At 41.2% G+C, this 18941-nt stretch overlaps 1 protein-coding gene across 7 annotated transcripts in view; it reads left to right on the plus strand.

The window, feature by feature from the left end:
- The window catches only part of LOC125449368 (macro domain-containing protein CT2219-like), a 987510-nt gene that overhangs the window by 556098 nt on the left and 412471 nt on the right, over positions 1-18941 (plus strand). For all 7 annotated transcript variants that reach the window (XR_009443130.1, XM_059641690.1, XM_059641688.1 and 4 more), the window contains exon 5: positions 7607-7723. Coding sequence is in view for 6 of the 7 variants with exons in the window: in XM_059641690.1 (XP_059497673.1) it covers positions 7607-7723 (117 nt within the window). In the remaining variant the exon portion in view is untranslated. The remainder of the gene's footprint in view (positions 1-7606; positions 7724-18941) is intronic.

Here is an 18941-nt window from a genome sequence, read left to right on the forward strand (position 1 = left end):
GAGCTTCTAGGTTTGATCTCTAGTTTGTGCTGGATTGGTTTATCTCAGTTGGGGATCCAAAGACTGTACCATTTGTGAGTGAAAATGATCAGCACACTAGCTGACCCTAATTGCCATGCAGACAATCTTGCTGAAAAGTGTACGTTTGCAGATGCTTGGTTCCAGTGTACTTGGTTCTGATTCTAACACCATTCATAATTGCATGGCTTGCTAACACGCATAAAGAATGGCAACTTAGGTGATATGCTGAAGGACAATGAGGCACCTACACCTGGCAGACTTCAGAATCTCCAATATATACATTTCCGTAGCTATTTGTAAAGTATCCCAGCCAAATCAGCCAAGGTCACACTGAGATTGTGTTATGGCACCAGGGGTGCTGTCCTTCAGTTGAAATGTAAAAGAATGAAGGTAAAATATTCCACAGCTACTATTTGGAAGAGGAACAGAGCAGTTCTTCCAGTTACCTGGCCACTATTTATCCCTTAACCAACAACATAGCCATAGTACTGTTAATGTGATAACTGTAGAAAATGTATTGGCTGCCATGTTTCAAGCATCGTAGCAATGACTACATTTAAAAAATATTTCAATGGCTGTAAGTAACTTTGCAAAACGCTGAGAATATTAAAGAAACGATTTAAGATCTCTCTTAAAGCTGATTTGTGTGCAACTTCTATTGTTGTGACAGCACTTCCAAAAGAAAGCACTTATGTTCCTATAATGCCATGACATACCCTCAGGGCCTCTCAAAGGGTTTCACATCCAATGAAGTTAAATGAAGTGCAGTCAGAGTTGTCATGTAGGCATTCATGACCAATTTGTGCTCAACCAGAATCAAAAAAGAGAAAATGAAATAAATGGCCAGTTAATCAGTTTTGGATAATGTTGTGTAAGTGATGGATGTTGTCTAGGATGCAGGGAGAATGCTCTCAAACACAGAAAGCATTTCTCACAGTCTACAAGTAGGTTTGGGATCCAGACATGTTTAAGGAGGCCAATCTTAAGAGTGCATCATGCAAAGTTCTAAGGAAAGAAAATATGAGACAAAATCATAATTTGTAAACATTTTATTGCCATTCTGTGCTTTAGAAGAAATATTTTTTGCATCTGGCATAATAGGTTAGTTGTCATGTGCAAATGTGTCAGCAGACAATATTGGGCGTAAAGCAAGTAAGAGAAAACAGCTGCTAACGTTTCAGTGTAAACTGAAGGTAATCTCAGTGTGCCAGTACAAGGCACCTGCTGGTCACACAGCAGATGCTTCTCACTCAAGTCAGTGTGTAAAATGCTACAGGCCCATCGGCTAATTTCTCATCAAGGTTTTCCCATGTTGATGAGCTCTTCTTCCCATGAAGGCAGAGTTAGGCAGGGAGCAGGAGATTTCTCTCAGTTTGAAATCTCAAGAAAGCCTGTTCAATTGCTACTTGCAACAGCAACTACCTCAATAAGCAAAGTAATTTAGAAGTAAGTGAAGACAGTGTGTAAATTCCAGCTTCCTTTATCAGGGAGCAGGGTGTTTTTTTTTGCTTCAACCCTTTCCTAGTGTGATTAAAAAAGCACCAGCAGTTCCAAACTTTTGCTCTGCCAGGTGTTTCCAGGTAGCCTCAAGTGACGCAAAAGAATTAGCAATGCTCCACTGCATTAAAGAGATGCTGATGTTCTTTAAAGGCAGGCCACTGGTTTCACATTCTTTCTCATGGATCCACAAGAGCAGAGGTAATGAACAATTTGTCAAGTGGTGGGATTTTCCCGAGTAATATCATCAAATGTGAGGTCTCAACTGAAGCCACCCTACCATTGGTAAGAATTTTTAATGCTTCTGAGTGAAGCCAGCCACGTCATTCTGCCCTGAAAAGTGGGCGTGTACATGACTGTTTTGTTCTCTGACTATCAAAGATACCCAATAAAAGCAAAATACTGCAGATGCTGGAAATCTGAAATATAATATAGAGGGGATGTCAGAGGCGGGTTCTTTACACAGAGAGTTGTGAGAGCATGGAATGCGTTGCCAGCAGCAGTTGTGGAAGCAAGGTCATTGGGGTCATTTAAGAGACTGCTGGACATGCATATGGTCACAGAAATTTGACGGTGCGTACATGAGGAGCAGTGGTCGGCACAACATCGTGGGCTGAAGGGCCTGTTCTGTGCTGTACTGTTCTATGTTCTATGTTCTATAATCAGAAAGTCCTGGAGAAACTCATCGGGTCTAACAGTATCGATGGAGAAATTTCAGAACTAAAAGGAGCTGAAAAGTAATGGGATAACAAGGTGTAGAGCTGGATGAACACAGCAGGCCAAGCAGCATCAGAGAACCAGGATTCTCCAGCATTGGCAGTTCCTACTATCTTTGAAAAGTAATGAGTTTGCTAGTGACAGTTCAATGATTGAGCTTCCACAACTCTATAAGGGGAAGTGAAGAATTCCAAAGATTCACAGTCTTCTGCATGAAGATATATTTCCTCATCTCTGCCTGAAATAGCCTACCTCTTATTCTGAGATTATGTTCCTGATTCTGGACTCACCAGCCAGGGACTGTTTTTAATCAGTAGGGACCCTTGATGCCCTGTAAGGATTTTGTAAGTTTCACGGAAATCATGTGTCACTTTTTGAAGCCCCAGAAAATTCAAGCTTAGTTTCTTCAATGCCTCATCACAGAAAATCCCAGCACCACAGGCATTGTCCTGATTAACCTACTTTGCACTCAGTCAACGGCACATATTTCCTTCCTTAGGCAAACTGTACACAATTGTCCAGGTGCATTCTCGCTAAGGCTCGATGCAATTGCAGGAAGACATATTTGCTGATCTAATCAAATTACCTTGTGATCAAGGTCAACACAGCATTTGAATTCCTAACTGCTTGCTGCACTTGCATTCTAGCTTTCACTGATTCAAGAACTGAAAGTTGCATTTATTACCCAGGTAAATTCCAAATCTGAAGTTAGAAGTCTGTACAAGTTGTTCAGCTATAATGCATATTTCATTAACGCAAATTGGCTGTAACACAATTGATGAATAGTGGATGACAAAGTGTGGAGCTGGATGAACACAACCGGCCAAACAGCATCTTAGGAACACAAAGCTGACGTTTCAGGCCTAGACCCTCCATCAGAAAACACTTCTGATGAAGGATGTAGGCCCGAAATGTCAGCTTTTGTGCTCCTAAGATGCTGCTTGGCCTGCTGTGTTCATCCAGCTTCACACTTTGTTATCTCGGATTCTCCAGCATCTGCAGTTCCCATTATCTCTGATGAATAGTGGACACTGTTCGGATAACACAAACTTTCTGCAGTACAGTTAAGCAATTTTCCAAAGCAATTTCCCAATAACGCAGTTTTCTATAGTGTGAGGTCACACAAGAATGCAACTACTGGAGAACTATCTGTATCGAAAAGAACCATAAATGCACCCAACTGATAAACACATACAGATCTATTGTTAATGTGTCCTGTTGTTTTGTATTCTTGTGCTTAATCTTGCTCACATATGAACTGCTTTGAGTGACATAATAATAGTAAGAAATGCTTTGAGATTGCTGTCTAGAACTCGATACTCATCATTAATCTCACTGTACCATCAATACCTTTGCTAGACTTGCTTCCAGTTTCATGTTTCTTAGGCATTTAGTACTTGGTTGCACAAAAAAGTCCTTCCAATGTTCTTATGGGAGGACATTAGACTGGTGTGGCAATGTTGTGGCTATTCTGAAGTATTGGAATATCAACAACCATTTCTAGTGCCTCATATGTGTTGGGAAGTGTCTTCATTTCATGACAGCAGATTAAAAATTCACAACAAAGTACTGGTAGCATATCGATGAAGCTATGTTTGTATTCATTTACCCTTTGAACCTCCTCCTGACATGTTTTTATTATTGAGGTCTTCTGGACACATTCACCAGGGTGTTCTTTGTGCTGTGATGTACTTTCCTTGTGGTATTGAGGATGCAAAACAATGCAAGCACACTTTCATCTATTAGCCAAACATGAGCAGAAGATTATTTCTATTGCCTGTACAATTTGTTTTATTCATTAATGGGATGAGGGGAGTTACTGACTAGTTGAGCATTTATGGCTCATCCCACACATACCAGAGGACAGTTAAGAGTGACCACATTGCTGTGGGTCTGGAGTCACATATAGGCCAGACCAGGTAAGGATGACACATCTCCCTCACTGAAGGGTATTAGCACGCCATACGAGTTTTTTTTTGTCAACCAACAATGGTTACTTTGTTAGCAACTTATTATTCCAGATTTTTATTGAATTCGAGTTTTACCATCTACCATGGGGGGAATTGAATTCATTGTTATCATCCAGTATAGTCTGAAGGGATTACCTGGGACCTATTGAAATGGGAAAACCAGTAATGGATGTATTAGTTAGGGACTAATTGGGTGTGAATTGGTTGCATAAATATGGGGAGTTAGTATGCAGTCAGGTATGAGTCTTGTGGCGTGTGGTTGATGAAATAACACCCAATAAAAGTGTGGACTTAGATTCTGTTCAAATATAGTTATCATCTAGTGTATAACATTGGTAGTAGAGGATGGTTTAGTCACAATGTAAAATGTTGGGTTAAGATTGCCCAGCCCTGTTTACTGAGCTTGATGATTATAGAGTGATAAGGATATATAGTACTATCAAAGATACCCAATGAAAGCAAAATACTGTGGTGCTTCGATCCATTTCATACACGGCGATCAAAAGCAAACACCTAGCTGTTGTAATCCCATTTTCCAGCACTTGGCCAAAAGCCTTGGCATTACAAGTGCACATTTAGTGCTTTTGCCTCTAGCACCGTTACAGGCAGTGAGTGCCAGGTTCCCACCAACCTCTGGGTGAAAAAGATTTTTCCTTACTTCTGAAGGCTGAAGTACCTTTGCAGCAGAAACTTTCACTCTTAGTGAGGCAGTACATACGGCATTTTTCTTAACACTATGGACAAATAATAATTCATCTTGGAAGGTCGAATTTGAATGCAGAATACGGGGTTAACGGCAGGATTCTTGGCAGTGTGAAGGATCAGAGGGATCTTGGAGCCACGTCTATAGATCCCTCAAAGTTGCTACCCAAAAAGTTGATAGGGTTGTAAAGAAGGCGTACAGTGTGTTGGCTTTCATTGGCAGGGGAATTCAGTTTAAGAACTGCATGGTTATGTTGCAGCTCTTTAAAACCCTGGTTAGACCACAAGTGGAATATTATGTTCCATTGTGGTCACCTCATTATAGGAAGGATGTGGAAGCTTTAGAGAGGTTGCAGAGGAGATTTACCAGGATGTTGCCTGGACTGGAGGGCAGGTTTTATGAAGAAAGGTTGAGGAAGCTAGGGCTTTTTTCATTGGAGCGAAGAAGGATGAGAGGTGACTTGACAGAGGTGTACAAGATGATGAGAGGCATAGATAGAGTGGATAGTCAGAGACTTTTTCCAGGGCAAAAATGACTATTATGAGGGGGTATAATTTTAAGGTGATTGGAGAAAGACAGAGGGGAGATGTCGGAGGTAAGTTCTTCACACAGAGAGTGGTGGGTGTGTGGAATCTGCTGTCGGCAGTGGTAGTGGAGTCAGATACTTTAGAGACTTTTAGCAACTCTTGGATAGGCACATGAAGGATAGTAAAATGTGTAGGGTATGCAGAGTAGATTGATCTTAGTAGGATAATAGGTCATCACAACATTGTGGCTAAAGGGCCTGTACTGTGCTGTACTGTTCTATGTTCTAACCTCTTAAAAAGTGATTCGATGTCCAATAGTGGCCAGTGAGTTTCTAATTCTTTATTACATCTCTGCAAACAGGGTGTAATACTGGCTTTTTTATAGTTTAAGATAACAAGGTGTAGAGCTGGATGAACACAGCAGGCCGAGCAGCATCAGAGGAGCAGGAAGGCTGACGTTTCAGGCCTAGACCCTTCTTCAGAAATGCCATTTCTGAAAAAGGTTCTAGGTCCGAAACGGCAGCCTTCCCGCTCCTCTGATGCTGCTTCGCCTGCTGTGTTCGTCTAGCTCTACACCTTGTTATCTCAGATTCTCCAGCATCTGCAGTTCCCACTATCCCTGAAACAACTTTTTTTATAGTTTGGAAGCTTTTTGCCCCTCTGCTGTTCACATATAAGCTATCACCTGCCCAAAAGCCAATCACAGAGCCATGTTATGTTAAGCACTACTCACACAGATAACTGATTCTGGTTTGAAAAAAAAATCAATAGCAGTCTCTGGGCAACCGCTGTGGACTCTTACACCCACAGGGCTCATGAGTACAGCAATACTCCTGCACTGTTAGAAAAAATGCAATAGTGTAAAGACAACGTACAATGAGTTAAAGTAATTTGTCACTATGCTATTGCCAACCTTAATAAAATTTGTGCTCCCTGGTCATAATTTGTAGATTGTGTTCCTGGGCTCCTCAGATAAGGCCTTGTAAGTGTGCCCTCTGCACATCCTTGTGAAGAGATGGATTGTTCCCCATCATTCTGTCTCACCTCCTACCATTCACCAGCTCAATCTTCCTTAATATTTTGCAATTCATTGGCCTCCAAATGTTTACTGTCTAGGTTAACACACAAAGAATAAATGAAGAATATATTAGGTAGAGCACATACCTCTGCCATGTCGTGTTAATTCAATGTTATTGTCAATATGCAGTAGTTCTTTGAGACTTTTCCCTGCCTGGTACATTGTAACCTGCTTGAAAACTCACAGATCTTTTATAGGGAATACAGGGTTGATGTAGATGTTTCCCTGGCTGAGGCCATTAAAGTCTGAGATGAAGAGGAATATTTTCTCTTAGAAGATGGTGAACTTTGGGAAATCACCATCCAAGAGAGCTATAAAAGTTCAAACATTGAGTAGTTTAAGACAGAACTGAAAAGCTTTCTGAAGAGTAAAGACATTGATTATCCACAAACTTCTTGATTGAGGCCTATGATACATCAAGAAGTCAACATTAACTCTGAAATGACTAAATGGAGCTTGACCTGATGGGCTTTCTTATTGATGGGGTGGGTTTATTGCCTCTGAATGCAGCTGTCACCACATGTAATGCAGGGAGCGCTAAATCCAGCCTATATAAACACATTACAAACACATACAAAGAAACAAAGCTGCAGGTATTATATGGTGATAATGACAATTTGTAATGAACAGAGCTATGTGCCCATTAAACTTTATCTTAACATAAAGGCATTGGAGAAGGAATAACTTGAAGGGAGGAAATGAAGAATTAATTGAGAAAAATTATAGTTGAAATGCGTAAGGTGGGAGGAGATTCATGCAGAGCAGGAATAGTTGAGTAGATGTAAAGGAGTTTCCTGTGCCGTAGGTACAGTGCATAGAAACCAGAGAACAGAAAAACAAGTTACCACCTAACTAATTTTGGATGAGCAAGACCAAATGGATTTTACCAGTGAATTAATGATGCTGTTTTGGTAAACTTAATTAAAATATTTATACCAGAAATATTGTGTGTTGAATCAAGGTTTTATTGGTACAGTATTTTTTGAGCATACTTGATTATAAGATTGACAACCAGATTGCTCTCTTTGGTTGTGACCACTGTGTCAAAGTATGAGAAATTATGCAAATTCTGAATAGTGCTTTTCTTTTGCAGTGGACGGCGCTATCCATGCAGGAGCTGGGCCTTTACTGCAGAAGGAGTGCAGTACACTGGGAGGGTGTAAAACTGGAGATGCTAAAATTACCAGTGGCTACTGCCTGCCTGCCAAGTGTGAGTAAAGATAACATCGCCTTTTTCCTGTTAACACAAAACAAGCTGTTTCTTCCATGTTACGGAAATCCCTTCCGCACCATTCATTGCAATCACACTTGTGTTTATGTTTAATCAAGACTAGCCCCAATGAAGAGGATGATACAACACAGAAGGGAGTTTGAATAGAGTTCAGTTTTGCTCTTTAGCCAAACTTCATCCTTTCAACCCTATTTTTATCAATGCAATAGTTCAACTTAAAATTATTAGTTTTAGAAAAAAGCACCATGAAAAATGTAGCATTGAACAGTGTTTGAAGTTTGCAAACACTGATGAGATGAAATGAAACAAAGGATTACTGGTGAAAGTTTTGTTTTTTTTGTATCCCTTCAAAGTGCACGGAGAACAGGAAGCAGATACGGTGGTGATTTTGATTTCCTTATGTCTGAAACAATACCATGCACATTACTTTCAAGATTTTAAAAACAGTTATCAGTAAAAGTCCTTTGACCTCAATTTTTCCACATCTGTTCTGCGTCTGTACCTGCTGATAATACAATACCAAGTGAGGAGAGAACACTCTGTGCTATATGAGTGAGCACATTAATGTATAATACACAAGGTGGTTTTACTGCATTGGTATTTTACTTCCCTCAGTGTGAGTCTAACATGGTCGGATCATTTTGAGATTTTTTTATGGAAAGCAGAGAAAATAACATGCTTTCATTAAAACTAAACATAAGAACTAGTGACAGTCACGGACTCATCCTGTCCATTCATAGTATTCGTAAACAAAATTGAGGTCACACTGCTGTTCCCAAGAGATTGTCTTTGAAAACCTAAGTGATCCATAGCAGGACTACAGTGAGATATGTATCGTGATCATTTACCAATTAGTTCATCACATGCAAATAAGGACAGGTTGCAGGAAAGTGCTGCAGCACATTGAACTTGGCTTGCCTAATGAATGATCTCTTTACCTTGAAAAACAAGTGAGTAGTTGGAGACAACCCTACAAAGTTTGTCCTCGAACTGACGGCATTCACTTCCAAAATGACACAACAACATTGGCCGATGACCCAAAAAGGAGTGACTTGCCAACTTCGAGGGCATCGCTGCTGGTCGGGCTAATGAAGCTGACAGTGAAGACCCAAAAGCAATGTGAGAAGAACTGTTGAACTAACTCCAAAATATGTCTTATATTCAGTGTCATGTGGTCATTACTGCAGCAAAGAAAGTTAAAGGCACTTTAACTATTAACTTGAGAGCACTCAAACAATGAAATGTTTTAGGTAAAATTGTCAGTGTGCCAAAAAAAGCTCCTTTCCTAGAATGTCAAAATGCAAACACTGGATGTTTAGGATTCTAACTGGCTAATCAGAGTTCAATGTCCTACCCTGATCATGAGGATATGCTGTTTTCATGTCATGCGTATATCTTTGCCTCCATTTTTTTCTTAAAAGTCATTTATAGGATGTAGGTTGTTGCTTATTACTAAATGCCCTTGAAAGGTGGTGGCAAGCCACCTTCTCCCATCACTGCAGTCTATATATGATGTAGATACACCACAGTTTTGTTGGGCAGGGAGTTCTTGGCTTTTGACCCAGGGTTAGGGAAGAAATAGCAGCAGTAGTCCCAAGTTGAAATTGTGTTTAGCTTATCGGGAAAAATGTTCCAAAATACCTGCTGCCCTTGCTCATCCAGGTAGTATAGTTTGTGGGTTTGGAAATTGTTTTCTAAGCAGGCTTGCTGAATTGCTGCAGTACAGCTTATATGTTGTACATACTGTCGTCACTTTGCATCAGTAACAGGACATTGAATGTGAAGGCGTGAGATAGGTTTTGTTTAAATGGGCAGCTGTGTGTTGTCAAACTTCTTGAATGTTGTTAGATCTATGCTTATCCAGGCAAAGGTAGAGTATTGCATGATCTACCTGACTTGTGCCTTGTAGATGTTGGAAAGGCTTTGGAGAGTCAAGAATAGTGTTACTGGCTGTAGTATTCCTAGCCTGTGATGTACTTTCGGAGCCACAGTATTTATATGCTTCATCCAGTTGAGTTTCTGGTTGATGGTAAGCCCCCAGGCTGATGATAGTGGGGGATTCAGTGACAGTCATGCCACCGAATGTCAAGGGATGATGGTTAGATTTTCTCTTTTTGGAAATGGTGGCATACATGTTCTGAATTTTTCTTAGTTGTACAGCTAGTTTTTTAGATTATAAAAGTCTGCATGATGGTCTGTTATTATTCAGCATTTCTCATTTTAAATGTAATTGTTCAAGAGCAGGTCACCTCAGGTGTTTTAAGTCATTTTCCAGGATTCTATAAATGTTCTTAATTAATGTAGTGTTTATTACCTGTCCATCAGTGAGTTTCTTTTCTGCTATTTTGTACAGTTTACATGTTTCACTGTCTTTCTCTTTATAAGATTTGCTTGAAATGTAATGGACAATATATACAGGTGCGCAGGTAGAAAATATTGGACATTTTCTCAGAGGCTTTCTACACCAGAAAGGTTTTAGCACCTTGCTATTATCAGAGAACTGCATTTATTCAATATTGCATATTCATCTGTGCCCATGTAATCTTTTCAATTTGTGTAGTGCACACAGTGCAAAAGGTAGTTTAGACATAGAAAAGAACATAGAAAAGTACAGGACAGTACAGGCCCTTCGGCCCACGATTTTGTGCCGTGGAATAATCCTAATCCATCCAGGACATCTGCAGTAGGTGAGATATTTGGCTGACTTGTGCATTTAAGATACCAGCAAAAACAATTTTGGCACTGCATCCAGAACTACTTATTCTGTCCTCTAATGTCAACTCCTCAATCTCCTTAAAGCATGATATTGGTGACTGCTGTGTATATCTGAGCTGTATCGACCAGGAAATATGTTGATTCAACACAGAAACGAGATGTTTCTGGGTGATATCCATATTAGCTGATATATGTCATTTGTGCATTAATTACTGGTCTTTTGATTTTTATTTAAAAGGATCAGGGAACTTTGCATTATCTGGTGCCTTGCAACATTGCCTTTTGGTTTAAAGGTGTACGAACCAAATATTAATGTATAATAATATTGACTGGAGCTTTTAACAAAAGACAGTTTTCAAAGGAATCAGTGACCCAGTGACCTAGTTAGACTATTAACCCAGAAACTCTGCTAATGTTCTGCAGACCAGTTCAAATCCTGCCATGGCAGATGGTAAAACGTGAGTTCAATTAAAAAAAGTTGGAATTAAGAATTTACTGATGGCATGGAGCAGTTGTCAATCATTGGGAAAAACCCATCTGGTTTACTCATGTTCTTCAGCAAAGGGAATCCACCATTCTCACATTGCCTGGCCTACATGTGATTCCAGGCTCACAGCAATGTTTTGGTTGACTCTCAACTGCCCTCTGAAATGGCCAACCAAACCACTCAGTTGTATCAATTGCTACAAAGTCTGCACAAAGATATCAAACTGGACGGCCACCTGTCATTGACCACGGTGCAGGAAAAGACAAAGGCAGAAACAGCCGTGGCCACCATGCGACACCCTCCGAGCTAACATCTGGGGCTAGTGCTAAAACGGGGAGAACTGTCTCACAGACAAATCAAGCAGCAGCCTGGCATAGTCATACTCTCAGAACCATCCCAGACACCACAATCACCATCCTTGGATATGTCTTGGACAGACCCAGCAGAGTTAGAGGCACAGTGATATACACTTAGGAGGAAATTGCCCTGGGAGTTCCTCAACATTGACACTGGTCCCATGCAGTTTCATGGCTTTAGGTCAGACATGGGCAAGGAAACCACCTGCTGATTGCCAAATACTGTCCTCCCTTGGCTAATGGATCAGACTTCCTCCATGTTGAACAAAACTTGCAGGAAGCACTGAGAGTGGCAAGGATGCAGAATGAACTCAAGTGGGGGATTTCAATGTCCACCACCCAGAGTGGCTTAGCAGCAGCTCTACAGATCGAGCTGGTTGAGTACTAAACAACATAACTGCTGGAATGGGTCTGCATCAGATGGTGAGGGAATCAACAAGAGGGAAAACCATAGTTGACTTCATCCTGACCCAGCTCCAGAAATATCTGTCTGTGCCAGTACTGGTGAGAGCGACTGCCACACAGTCCTTGTGGAGACAAAGTCAGAATCCTTTTCAAGGCTACCCTCCACTGTATTGTGTGGCACGATCACCGTGCTAAATGGGACAGACTTCAGACAGATCTAGCAACTCAAGACTGGGCATCCATGAGGCATTGTGGGCCATGAACAGCAAAGAATTGTACTCCAGAATGATCTGAAACCTCATGGCCTAGCGTATTACCCTCGTCAACCATTACCATCAAGCCAGGTTTGATTAACCCTTGCTCTGTGGAAAGTGCAGAAAGCCATGCAAGGAGCAGCACCAGGCATATCCACAAATGAGATGTCAACTTTGTGGAGCTACCAAACAGGACCACTTGCACACCAAATAGTAAAAGCAGCAAGTATTAGACAGAGCTAAATAATCCCACAGCCAATGGATTAGATCTAAGTTCTGCAGTGCTGCCAGGCAAGTCCTGAATACTGATGCACTGTTAAACAACTCACTGGCGGAGGAGACTCCGCAAATATCTCTATCCTCAATGAAGGAAGAGCCCAGCACATCTGTGCAAAAGATTACATTGAAGAATTTTCAGCAATCTTCAGCCAGAAGTGCCGAGTGGATAACCCATCTCAGCCTCCTCCAGTGGTCCCCACTATTACGGATACCAGCGTTCATCTAATTCAATTTAATCCACATGATATCAAGAAGCATTCGGATACTGAAATGGCTACGGACCCTAACAACATTCCAGCAATAGAACTGAAGACCTGTGCTTCAAAACTTGCTGCTTGCCTAGCCACGCTCTTTCAGGACATTCACAACACTGGCATCCACCCAACAATGTGGAAAATTGCCCAGGTATGTCCAGTCCACAAAAAGCAGGATAAATCCAACCTGGCCAATTACTGCAGCATCTGCCTACTTTTGATCATCTTTTAATAAAATTATGGAAGGTGTCCTCAATAGTGCTATCAAGCAGCACTTACTCAGCAATAACCTGTTCAGCGATGCCCAGTTTTGGTTCTGCCAGGGCCACTCAATTTTTGGCCTCATTACAGTCTTGGTTTAAACATAGACAAAAGCATTGAATGCCAGAGGTGAGATGAGAGTGACAGCTCTTAATGTCAAGGCTGCATTTGACTGAGTGTGGCATCAAGGAGCCGTAGCAAAACTGGAATCAATGGATATCGGGAAAAACTCTCACAGACTGGAGTCATACTTAGCACATAGAAAGATGGATGTGGTTGTGGGAAGTCAATGATCTCAGCTCCAGGTTATCTCTGCAAGAGTTCCTCAGGGATAGTGTACGAGGCTCAGCCATCTTCAGCTGCTTCATCAACGACCACCCGTCCATCATAAGGTCAGAAGTGGGGATGTTCACCGATGATTGCACAATGTTCAGCACCATTCATGACTCCGCAGGTACTGAAGCAGTCCGTGTTCAAATGCAACAAGACCTGGACAATACCCAGGCTTGGTTGACAAGTGGCAACTAACATTTTACACCACACAAATGACAGACAATGACCATCTGCAATAAGAGACAATCTAACCACTGGCCAATGACTTACAATGTTGTTACCATCACTGAATCTCCCACTATCAACATCTTTAGGGCTACCATTGACGAGACTCAACTGATTTATTGTTGTCGCACGTACCGAGATACAGTGAAAAGTGTTGTTTTGAATGCTACATAGGAAGATTGTACCATACAGTGCATCAGGGTAGCAGAACAAAGTGCAGAATACAGTGTTACAGTGGATAAAAGAGCAGACCAGAGGCAAGGAACTCACCACCTGACTCTTCAAAACCAGTCCACCATCTGCAAGGCACAAGCCAGGAATGTACTGGAATACCCCTTGGATGAGTGCAGCCCCAACAACACTCAAGAAGCTGAACACCATCCAGGACAAAGCAGCCCTGCTTGATTGGCACCACATCCACAAGCACCCCACTCCCTCCACCACTGATGCTCAGTAGCAGCAGTGTGCATCATCTACAAGATGCTCTGCAGAAATTCATCGTGTCTCCTTTGATAGCACCTTCGAAACCTACAACCACTTCCAACCAAAAGGTCAAGGGCAGCAAATACATGGGAACACTGCCACCTGCAGGTTCCCCTCTGAGACACCTGCCATCCTGACTTGGAAACATATCGCTGTCCCTTCAGTATCACTGGATCACAATTCTGGAAGTCCCTCCCTAATGCCATTGTAGTCAACCTATAGCACATGGATTGCATCAGTTCAAGAAAGCAGCTCGCCACCACCTTCTCAAAGGCGACTAGGGATAGGTGATAAATACTGAGAACCGTTTGTTACCTTTGCCACCTGTGAACAGTTCCTGAAGAGGATTTTGGAATCCATCTCATTGAATCCAGTGAAAGCAATTCAACCAGTTATAACTATTCATGAAGACACACTCCATGGCCAACAGTTTGCATGTGCAAAACAACATCAGTTAGAGAACACCATTTGGAACAATCCATGAAATAACCATTTTCTCCTGAGTTTAAGTGCCACCTGTATATGCGTGTGTGTGTATGTATGTGTATGTGTGTGTATGAGAGAGAGAGAGAGAGAGAAAGTGTGTTTGTGTGTGTGTGTGTGTGTGTGTGTGTGTGTGTGTGTGTGTATGTGAGAGAGAGAGAGAGAGAGAAAGTGTGTTTGTGTGTGTGTGTGAGAGAGACAGTATCTGTGTGTGTGTGTCTGTGTGTGTGTATATTACTATTTTTTTTAGAAAGGTAGTTATGTATGTTTACATAGTCCAAGCTGTTTCTAAATAATCTTTTGCAATTTTTAGAATAAGTTTTATTTATGATAAATGAGTTATTCTTTATTGCCTAATAAAGAAACCTGGCTGACTTGTTTCAATACTAAACCTAACACAGTCTGTGCCCTATATAGTTGACCATATCACCATCCTTGTTGAATTAAATCATTGTTATGAGCAGTGAAGGAGTGGGAGTTGGAAAATAATCTGTGTATTCCGCCAACTTTCGTTGTAACACTAACTAAACATTCAGTCATATTCCCAGCTGTGCCACTCCCTTGGAGTCTGAATACTCACTGAGGTGACAGATTGAAGGTCTAGATGGTTTTCAGTGACACCTTCAGTGCTTTTTTTTGACTCAGTTTGTCTGGAATCTCTTATATGAAGCATATTGCAACATATATTTGAACCTTTCAGACAGTTATCCCAGTAACTCCTAAGGGGCTGATGTTGGTGGAGTGGAACACGTTTATATTTTAACTTTTATCAGGCCTAGGCCCTATATGTGCAAAAGAGTTGATACAGGGAGACACAAAATGAATATGATAAATGGATTTGTTTAAAAGGACTTTGAGTTTTAAAACGACGGCTCACCATCTGCTGGAATACTGTGACAGCTTGATGAAAACAGCCACCCTACTGACTTTGACGGTTTAAAATGAACTGTTGGACAGATGTCACTAATGAATGGTGTACCATATATTTCAAAATTAAGGGAATTACTATGAATATTGACATTATCTGCTATTTTGACCATCAAATATTTCTGATGCATATTATTCTTTAGATGAATTTTTCCCACACTTTTAGCTAACTATGAATATGGAAATTGATACTGTGACGAAAGGTGCCTAATTTACATTTTGCAATGTCATTTTGGGAATCTGATCTTAAAATTTTTGGAGGTACATTTTGGTTACTTCTGTGAAGAATTTTTTTTTCAGAAACATCACAAGGTCAGAGAACCCTTCCAGAACAGTGCTTTAAACTCAAAGTTTTGTCAGAAAGTAGGTTATTGTGGGCACCAGTGGTACTAATGGAAGAATGCTCATACTGTTGGGTTGATAACAGGTAGAAAAAACATGTAAGGCTATTGGTTTTATTTTTTGGTTCAGAAGATTTTAGGGTGAGAAAGGTTTTTTTAAAATTCCATTCAAAAGACACTTAGTGTCAAGTTTAGAAACATTTTTGTTTTTTCCTAGACAGAGGATTCAGTGCAGTTAAGGGAACAAATCACCTGAGCATAAGGATTTGCTTCGTGAAAATTATGAGAACTGAGAAAGTTTAGGTTCTCAGATTTGTGAGACACTCAATGGCAGATTTAGAATTGTTTCTACAGTTCACACAAAAGAACCTGGAAATATTCAATTAAGTGGACTCCTAAACAATTGAGATAAGGCATGTAATTTCTCTGGTCTTGATTCTTTGTGACAGATATTGTCAAGGATAAGTTTGATATTTTCTTTTACTGTGTAATTTTGAAATCATTATAACCATCTTTATAAATTGTTTTTTGATAAAAAAAAGTAATAAATTTCTGTTCTGTTAAAGAAAATCTGTAACCTCATGTGAATATGTCTCGATGACTAAACACCATGTCAACTAACTAAATAAAAAAATCTATCAAGCCATTTTTCATTTTGGTATCTGGCTTGTTCCAGCCATTCATCATCTGAGATCATAACAATACTGGATAAGGATCTCTTTACATTCTAGTTTGCTGTGTGTCATGAAATACTTACGTAGAGAAATAATAATTGTTCCATTTCATCTTGCATTAATTAGTAGGCCTCTCTGATTCAGAAGGTGTGATTTCAGACCCTAACCTGGACTAAAAATATAGTGCTGTACTGAAGATATGTTGTGCTGTCAGAGATCCTATCGTCCACAAGAAACTTGAAGTGAGGATTCTTGGTTTTAGTGGATGATAAAGATCACACAGTGCTTCTGCAGATGGTAAACTTTGTTTGAGATTGTGCGAGCTGCAGGTTATGTTTGTAGTTGTGAGGTATTGCCCCTTTTAAGATACTGGGGCAGGTGACCCAGTGTGGGAGCTAATGGAGACAACCTAGGACTGACTCTGGAGCTAAGAGGATGCACAATCAAGTATTCCCTTTACAAGTTTACCCTTCATCTACTTCACCTTCTGTTTCTGGTACCAGTGAACCACAAACACAATAACTGGCTGTGAAGTTTGGATTCAGGCCACAAACAGTGTGTGAATACCGTTCTCTTTGTCAGGAGGAAGGACGTCACCTGGACTCCAAAAACAGCGTGGAATTGTGGAGGAAACATTGTGGGAAGTGGTCAAGAGGGGACACAGGCTGCAATTGACGACAGAGAAGGGAACTATGGACTGGGGAGCAGGCTGAGTCATGTGGGGACTCAGGCCACAGCTAACAGCTGAAGCAGGCACAACTTACCTGGGAATTTTTCAAAGTCATCATAGAGAGTGGTTGCAAGAGGACTTGGGCAGCGGGTGATGCTAGAGCAGAATGGTACACACCAGGGATCAGGCCAAGAACAGTGATCGTGAGGGGACTGAGGCTGCAGCTGATGGCTGAAGAGAGGAGTACTCCCTCACAGACTACCAATGTTGTCATGGAGATCAGTCACAAGGGGACTTGGGTTGCAGGTGATGCCAGGAGAAGAACAGTATTCTAAAACAATTAGTGAGGAAGCGGCCATGCAGAGAGTATGGTTCACCAAGGGGACTTGGGCTGCAAACAGCTAATAGACTCGGGAAAAATTCCAGCTGGTGGGAAAACAAAACGATAGGCCAATTTGGAGTAATGGGATCATTTGTTGAAGAGACAGAATGTTGTACAATATACATCAAACGTTTTGGTGTATATTTAAAGGTGAATGAATTTGCTAAAGACATACTGATACCTGTCTTCTTGAGTACCATTGGGAACAAGACTTACATGATTGTAAGGCATCTGGTGCAACCAGAGAAACCTGTGGAGAAAACATACCAAGAACTATGCAAACTGTTGGGGAGTTATTTTGCATCAGATCCACTGAAGATCACAGAACGTTTCCATTTTTAAAAATGGGTACAGCGCGAAGGAGAGCCTAGTGCCCAATTTATGGCTCCCTTAAACAGGTTAGCAGAACATTACAAATTTGGATAGTTCCTCCAGGATACTTTGTGGGACCATTTTGGTTTGTGGCCACCCAACGGAAGCTACTAACAAGGAGAGACCTGGATTTCAAGGCAGTTTTCAAATTTGCTATCTTGATGAAACTGGCTGCCAGCAGAGCAGCGCAGTTGAGTGATAATCCCTAGGTGCATTAAATCACAGAAGCTCAGTGAAGTGCAGTTCCCGACTGTAGAATGCTCCTGATGTGGCAAGACTGGCCACAAGGAGTGTTGAATTTGAGAAGCCAATTTCAGCAGGTGTAAGTGAGTGGGCCATATAGCTCGACCAAGTGAAGGGGGTGGTTAAAAGAGATAATTCAGGAGACCATGCATAAGGTCCATGCTACCAGGCCAGGAAGTAGACTGGAAGTTTGCCAGTTTGTGGGACAAACAGAAGGCCCAGAAGTCTGCTAAGTTTCAGTTAAACATCCTATTGGTACAGGATGAGGCTGATCTTTCTGGGTTCTTCCCAAATTAGAGGGTAAGACCGTAAAAATGGAAGTGGATATGAGTGCCTGGGTGTCTCGGACTCCCTAATAAATACATAGGGAATAGTTAAAGGTACTGCCATTGAAGCCTACCAAGATCATACGATGACAATTATGGAACAAGTGGTGCCGCTGACAGGCTGCGTACTGGTAAAAATACAGTGAAGGGCCAGCATGGCAAACTGCCTCTTATACAGTGAAAGGCAACTACCCTGCTTTATTCAAACACTCTTGGTTACAGAAATTCAAGTTAAATTGGGGCGTGGCTAATAGGCTGCTGGACTTAAAAATGAGTTTGCAGGAAATTTTGACAGATTTAAAATGTCTTCATGGCATCTCTGGGGAAATGAATGGAGTAGAAGTTAAACTCAGATTGAAGTGTAGGTTTCATCCAAGGAATCTGAAGGTCCATCCAGTACTGTATACCAACTGGCCTAAAATGGAGGCAGAACTTGAACAGCTGGTCAACCAAGGAGCATTGGAACCAGTAACTACCAGTGAATGGGCCACTCCAATTGTCACTGCCTTAAAAACAGCTGGCAAGGTGAGGAATTATGGTGATTTTATGGTCACCATCAACCAAGCCCTGGGTGCAGATCAATTCCCACTTCTATGCATTGAGGACCTAGTCAGTGGACTGGCTGGGGGAAAGACATTTCAAAAGTGGATCCATCACCTCCTTGCAGTTGGGAATTATGAAGGAGTCCCAGCTGCTGCTGACAAAAGTGACACACAGGGGACTGTTC

Source organism: Stegostoma tigrinum, chromosome 42 (genome assembly GCF_030684315.1).
Source record: "Stegostoma tigrinum isolate sSteTig4 chromosome 42, sSteTig4.hap1, whole genome shotgun sequence".
Taxonomy (NCBI): domain Eukaryota; kingdom Metazoa; phylum Chordata; class Chondrichthyes; order Orectolobiformes; family Stegostomatidae; genus Stegostoma; species Stegostoma tigrinum.